This window comes from Merops nubicus, unplaced genomic scaffold (assembly GCF_000691845.1).
Source record: "Merops nubicus isolate BGI_N331 unplaced genomic scaffold, ASM69184v1 scaffold22210, whole genome shotgun sequence".
NCBI classification, from domain to species: domain Eukaryota; kingdom Metazoa; phylum Chordata; class Aves; order Coraciiformes; family Meropidae; genus Merops; species Merops nubicus.
Window position 1 is genome coordinate 52,805 of NW_008581164.1, and position 7,382 is coordinate 60,186.

Below are 7,382 nucleotides of genomic sequence, written 5' to 3' on the forward strand. Positions count from 1 at the left end.
ATAAGCTTCCAACTTATCCCAGATCCACTCTGCTTGTGCAAAACTGCATTGAGTGTGGTGTCCAGATGGGATTTTTAAGCACTGATCTTAATATTATGAATTTTTCTTTTGTTGGTTGTGCAGCGTTTTCAAGTGGGCCAGAAGCCATATCCAAGGCGCAAGGACTTGCAGTCTTGCTTTTCTTTTTGGGCAAAGACCTTGCCTTGCCACTGGTGAGCTGCCTGCATTTGGTGGGTTTGGTAGTCACTGAGGGGGATGGAGGGCAGCTGCAGAGGCAGGTCTAGGTCCCTGTGCTGCAGGTACCACAACCAGCACTCCCTTCTGCATCTCGGCACTGTGGTCACCCCTTTCCTGTCGCCAGTGCAGAGTGCTGAGGCCAACGTGTCAGCTGGCCTGAGCCTGCACTCTGAGCTCTGATTAAAATGGGAGTACTGAATCATTTTGCAGGGCTGAAGGTGTCTGTTATACAGCTGCTGTGCAGGAGGCTGTCACTTCAGTTGGCCGTTGGTGGATGAAGTGGTCCAAAGCACTCAAATGGTGACCTGATAGTATTTCTCCTGGGTAGGTGTTTGTCAGGGAAAGTTTGGATATGCAGATGCTTCTTTGGGTTGAGTTGGTGTAGTAGGTTTGTGCAAGTATTTGACAGGTGGCATACTGAGACGTGGAAATAGGAGCAGTAAAGGCAGGGTTGTTCTGCCTGGGCTGAGCGTTAACCTCCTGTGGCTGTGCGGGAGATGACACCGATGGGGATCACTGCTGCTGAGGAGGTGACCTGCCGGCGCTGCCTGCCTGCTGCTCCGCAGGGCTCGTCCCTCCCTGCCTTCACCCTTTTTCTCTTCCTCTCTTAAAATTTGGTTGCTCGGTTGTGCTGCTCCGTGGGACCCTGTTGTAGTGCCACCTCATTGATCACAGCTGCTTAATTTCCTGTTTCTTCAGCAGCATTTAAAAGCTCTTTTTTTTTTTTTTCTGTTTTGCTAGGAAATGAGAAGATAGTTTCAGGCTTTGCAATGAAAATTGGCTTTGTTAGTATATGCTTTTTTTTAAATATGGCACAACAGCAGCTGCACAGGAGACTGTCAAAACTAAATAGCATGCCTTCACTTAGCTAAACAAGCATCTGCCTAACCCCTGTCTCGAGGGTTGCTTCCAAGGATGGAATGAAAAAGCTTTTACTCGGCTCTGACCCCGGCACATCACATGACTGTAATACAAATGCCCATAACAATAGGCTGGTCTGTTGGTTTTCCACGATGTTAGCCTGGCAGCACTACTGCAGTGTATAAAAAGCAGGAGGAATTGCTTGCTGCAGTTCCAGGCCCTTAAAAGGGAAAAAGTTCTGGGTGCACAAATATAAAAAGGCTTCTATAGAAGAAAACATTACTGAAGGGTTTTTACATGTTGTTGCACGGTGGTCCAGTCTGCTGTATTTATGTTGATGTTTCATGGTAGTGCTGGAACATTTTACTTTGGTGTTGCTTTTACAGTATTTGATTATGAAGGGACGGTGTTTAATTTGATTTCAGTCTAATAATCCAAATAAAATCTCAGTGTCCTCTAAATTCTATATTTCTTAAGGCTTCTTTTGGAAAGCAGGTAATTAGGGACTGATAATAAAATGTTCTGTGGGAAACTTGCCTTTAGTGAAAGATGGGAAAATGTTCCCTGCTAACAGACTTACACTAAAGAGTTTTAGGGGAGGTCTCTGGATAAAAAAGTAATTTAAATTGTTTTCTGTTGTCATTCCTAACATTCTTTCAGACCTCTGTTTTAAGGAGCCCTAAGAGGAAAGGTAACTGAGAACTGGCAACAACTAACACAAAAGCAAATGTAATTAAGAAAAATTGTTGTCGTGATTTGAAGAATTGGCATAGAGCTAATTAAGTAGGAACAAGACTTTTTGTGCAGTCTTGCAGTGCAGCTGTGCTCAGAAGAGGGGGTTAAATCTAGAACAGAGCAAGCCTGAACTCTGTGAGCCTGGAGAGGAGCACAGTGGAAAACAGATGTAAGGTTTTCAAAATTAATTTGGTCCTCCCAGCAGGCGGAACAAACAGCAATAGTTCCACAGGTAGACTGTCTGTGAATTAAACCCCTCATTTACTGTACAGCAGCATGGAGAACTGAAAGGATTCGTTGCAGAAAAGTTTTGTTCAGACAGAGCATGCGATTTTTGTTCTCTGTTCTTCCTCTTGAAGGCTGGCTTCTCTTCAAAACACTGGGACAAGAGCAAAAACTGGTTTATTAAGAAAAAGAAGTATCTATTATTAATATTTACTGTCCTCCTGCCAGATACGTCTCAAGGCAGACTGTTGACAGGAGGTAATTGTTGCTTTATCAGATTGTGCTGACATAAAATTATACAACACCAAACTGCGCTTTGTATTTCTATGGCTAACAAAAGCCTAAGTACTTGAACCTTAATTTGCAGCGTTAAATGGCTTAGGAAGCCACACAATAAAGGTTAAATACAGAAGCGATATTTGAGTGAGTCAAGTGTAAGAATAACTAAATCAAATTCAAGAAACCTGCGATTTATAATAGTTAATTAATCCAGAGACCAGCTTTTATACACAAATCTGTAGATTGTACTAGGAGCTGGTCTCGTGTTCTTGCATGCTCCGAGTATAAATGAGTGCCAGGGATAAGGCACTTTGCTTTCCTTCCAGCCCCTTGTAAGCTCCAGGCCATGCTCTCCACCATATTTCTTTTGCTGGCAAGACACTTTGCTCCTGGCTTCGTTCAGCCCATCAGTGCCCTCCTGTGCCTTGCCCCCACAGGCTCCGGAAGACAAAGCCATCCACCCTCATGCTGCTTTTTCCTGTTTGCAAGCAACTGAAAACCCGTTTCTCTTCCTTTGACATTTTTATTAAGACCGTTGTTGCAGAAAAGCTTGGTAACCAGCAGGCGCTGGATCTGATGGAGGATCTGCCTTGCCAGCAGGCTGCTGGGGGTTATCTCGCTCGTGCCTTGTGCCACACCTCCGCGTCTCGTGTCTGAAAAGCAGATTGTCTGCTATTGCAGGCAGGCACTGTGAAGAGAGGTGCCAGGCTCTGTACTAGTGCAAATAAATAACCAAAATGAGAGAGCTGCAGTCAGTTGAAGCCTCAGGGATGGAGCAGCAGATACAGAAAGGAAGGGCTGTAGGCTCTTAAGCTTAAACTTCTGTCAAAGAAGCAGAGATGAAAGGGACCTGGCCAGGCTTTACCCTGTGGATGTTGATATGAGAAGTCAGCACTAAAAAGTTAGCATGTTTTTTTCTCCTGTGGATTGTCTCACCGCAGACTGACCTGTAAGTGGTTTTTGCTCAACTGCGGCTGCTTGAATGTGTGTTAGATGTAGATCAAGGCTATACTATTAGCTGTAGGAAAAGCCCGCTGGCTTTTTTGTGTTGCATAAAGTGGTTGTGCACTGCTTCTTAGGCCAAAGGTGGAAAAGCACAGAGGCTGCTGAGCTGTTTGTACTGCATTTAACTGTTTCATCTGTTAAAAAACAGACCGTGACTTCTGCCTCTCCCACCCTTGCTACTCCTGTTCTTACTGTGTTCTTTCCATACAGGCATTTTTCCATCCTTTCCCTTCCCTCTGCGTCCATTTTCCCAGGAGCAGAGAGGTGGTTCTTTTTTGGGTGTCTCTGGAAGCTACTGCTCTGGACAATCCAAGTGCTTTGGATTGCTGGCTGCTGCTTTAGCCCGTGGTTTCCTCTGCTGGAAGGCAGTAAAGTGTCTTCTGTCTATTTTGTTAAAGCTGTAGGAGCCATTAGGATGAGCTCTGGAGCCTGTGACTGTCTCTTTTGTAGTTAATGGGAAGCAGGAGGCAAAGCTCCTCTTGATCTTTTCGTTTGAGTGCCCCTTTTTGGGCAGGTAAGGAGAGTCAGGAAGGGATCTTGATAGCCTGCACAGCTCAGCCATTGCTCCAGGTGTTGGAGCTTTGAGCTGAGTGTGTGATGAGGAGTCTGTGCCTCTCCACTTGCTGGTAGAGAGCACAAAATAGCTTTTCTGTTGTGGGTATGCTGAATTGGCTAAACTGAACCATCTTTTTTTTCACTTTTCCTAGCAAGGAGAAACCAGATATTAATGAAATTAGAAATTATTGCAAGTATTAGTGATAGTGTGAAGAGGTGCATGTCCTGGGAAGCTTTTTGTCTGCACTGAATTGGAGTGGTAGAAGGTAGGTTTAGCAGTGAAAACATTACTTTTTTTTTTTTTCTTTTAGCATGCTGTGCCAGTATAGGATTCACAAAGTTAGCTATGTAAAGGAAAAATCAGGTGAGACTGACAGTATTCAAGTCTATAGTAAAGACTTTTGTCCAAATGTTGTTTTCATCTGTGAGAAAACAGCTGTAGTTTATCAAATTGTGGGCTGTGGTCAGTATTCAGGAATTATTCTGCACTCTTAAAAGAAAAGTTTTCATTCACTAAGGTCCTGATCACTACGCTTGACAGCAGTGCTGGAGCCTTCTGAGGGCCTGCATTTTGGGTAAGGGCTTTTTAGGCTAGGGCATACATACCATGGACCAGTAGCTTTCAGGAGTTGTTCAGTGCTCTAGATTTGGTAAAAAGAGGTGGATGTAGCTTCTTGGTCCTGCATGTGACTCAGCCATAAGCTGGGTTTGCTGTCAGACACGGGCTCTCCAGGTTTGTGAGTGATGGAGTGGTGAACTGGAGAAACTTCCTTGTCGGCAGCAGCTACGCTGGCATTTCAGATCCGGCTTCTTAAATTCGATGATGGTGATTTTTAACTACCAACGGGCTGGTGATCATCACTGAAAATGGCAGCTGGCCCCTGCCAGTGTACGGTCAGAAAAATACATGCTGTGGTCATGCTGGTTATGCAGAACAGGAAACTGGTGATGAATAGGGGAGAAGGAACTGCTGGTGTTTAGTCTGAAATGGCTGTGGGGCTCAGCAGGATGAAAGGACAGCTTATCCAGGTCTGTCCAAGATAAAGCAATACTTTATACTTAATGTAGTTTGACCATTCAGCCAGGAAACATTGCATAAAATTTGTCATTGGTTCTTAAATGTAAGCAGTGATGAAATCCCTTCACAGAGAACGGATATCGCTCACTAATGGATTTTGCTGCCCCGAAGAATAATGACATTTAGTTCATTCATGCCCATGGTGTTGTGTCATCGTTAGAAAAACACTGGAGGAAGGACTTTCCTTTGTGAAATGTCTGGCATTCATAGGCATCAATTTAGACAGTTGGATGATGGTTTCTGCATTTTGTATATATTAACTGCTTACTAGCTAGGACCCAGCTTTTCTTTCAGTGCAGAAGTTCTCCTGCATCTGGCTGAATTTATTTAAACAGACAATTAAGGAAACCTAATGTACTGCAGAATAGGCTCCTCTAACTGAATTGGAGAAGATGTGACCAAGTCTTTACAGCTGCTCTTGAGTTCTCTTAGCATAGGGGAGAAAAGAGGACTGTTCTCTATTTTGTTACCTAGTGGAAATTTTGAAATTAGATGAAATCCAATGGATGAACCAGTCCCATACATAAAAAACACAACTTTCAGCCCACTGCTAGAAGGTGGCAGACCCTTTACCAGCTATTTTCATCAAGGTGCCCAATTGAATAAAGGGCTTTACAGTGCAGGACAGATAAATTAGTAATATTGATGGGCTCTGAAAGGCTTATATTAATTTTCTGGATGAACTCCTGTTTAAGCAAAAACTATTTTTCATAATTCTGCTTGTTCTTATGAATAAAATTTCAAGAAAGAAAAAAAAAAAAAAAACAACAAAACGACAGCAACTTTTGATATCTAGGAGCTGTCTGGTTGCTTATCTCCTTCCTATATACTTTAAAGGAGTTTTTCACCCACTCTTTTTTTTTTTTGGCACGGTCACCCCTAGCACATCAGGCATTTTGATGACATCTCTTGTTTGTGCAAAGACACACCATGTGTGAAGGGACACTAATGTGACTCTTAATTTCCTTAATGAAGCCCTTCGCTATTTAGATAGAGTCATCCTCACAGAAGAGAGAAATATGACTGTGGGAGATGATACCTCTCTCTCAAAACATCCAGTCTGAGCTTTTTTGCTCCCAGCCCGGTGCGCAGCAGGGTGTTGGGGCAGCTCCACGGGAAGGAAAGTCGAGGCATTTGCTTCTGCACCACTCACGACGCGCCCATGTGGATCGGTCGCGTGCCCGCCCGGAGGGTCCCCGCGACACCCGCGCGCTGGCTGCAGGTACCCACGTCCGTTTGGTAGGGCCGACTCCAGAACCCCTTCGTTACAAAAGCAGCTTACTGACCTGGCAGTGTTATTTTTCTGCTGTCCCCTAACGTGACCAAAGAAGCAGATGCAGTGTGAGATTTTTTTTTTTCTTTCTTTCCAGGAGAGAAAATCAATGTAGGAAGAATCCAGAGGAATAAAGGCAGAAATGTGTATGATGAATGACTGAATAAAGCTGAATGAGTGCTAGGTAAACACAAACTCAGAAATGGATGCAAACATTCCTAAGTATTTGAAAAGCGCAAGTATAAACAGTAGGTAGAGGTGTTTGACTGTTTTGCAATTCTGTATACCTAGCAATTACGTGGGAAAACAAAGGACGTAGAAGAAATACAGAGTTTTAAGTCAGGAACTAGGCAGTTATCATATGAAATAAGCCTTTCACAAGAAAAAACACAGGGTGGCTCCAAGTTTAGGTAAAACACTACATGGCATATCAGCTAAGGAAGGCTGGATGGACGAGGAAGAGTTGTCTTCTCCTGATCTTGGTACTTAGGACTGCGTGGCGACCACAGTAACCATGATAGTTACATGTTGCATTTGCCACTAAACTGACCATTTGTTAAGTATCTGTCTTTCTGTTTTTATTTCTAGGCCTCTTCCTTATTTTAGGCTTGATACTTTACCCTGCGGGTTGGGGATGTCAGAAAGCAATAAGCTATTGTGGACCTTACGCTTCTGCTTACAAACTAGGAGACTGCTCCTTGGGCTGGGCTTTCTACACAGCCATTGGTGGCACTATTCTGACGTTCATCTGTGCAGTCTTCTCGGCACAAGCTGAAATAGCCACATCCAGTGACAAAGTGCAAGAAGAAATAGAAGAAGGAAAAAACCTTATCTGCCTCCTTTAACTCCAGTGGGGAGAAGTGCCAGCGCCTGGATCTTACCTGCTCTCCATTAACTGGACAAGCAGATCCACGTACCGGTTTGTACCATTTGTGTGATTGAGCCCCATGCATTCCAGCCCTGAACTACTGAAATGGTCTTTCTTCCTTGCTGGGCAATGAGGATCAGAGAAAGGATCCAAAGAAAGCAGAATGTAAATATTTGGGGATTTTTTTTTAGCTTCATTCTAGGATCAGGACACAGTGGAATATATTAATCAGGCTGGGGATGTGAGGAATCGTGTGTATGTAGCAG

The 7,382-nt window shown here is 43.8% G+C and overlaps 1 protein-coding gene and 1 pseudogene across 1 annotated transcript in view; both read left to right on the forward strand.

The window, feature by feature from the left end:
- LHFPL2 (lipoma HMGIC fusion partner-like 2) overlaps nt 1–7,375 on the forward strand; it is a 15,493-nt gene extending 8,118 nt beyond the window's left edge. Inside the window, exon 2 of the mRNA XM_008948994.1 lies at nt 6,837–7,375. Coding sequence (XP_008947242.1) covers nt 6,837–7,093 — 257 coding nt within the window. The 3' untranslated portion in view covers nt 7,094–7,375. The remainder of the gene's footprint in view (nt 1–6,836) is intronic.
- The window catches only part of LOC103781292, a 2,640-nt pseudogene continuing 2,401 nt past the window's right edge, over nt 7,144–7,382 (forward strand).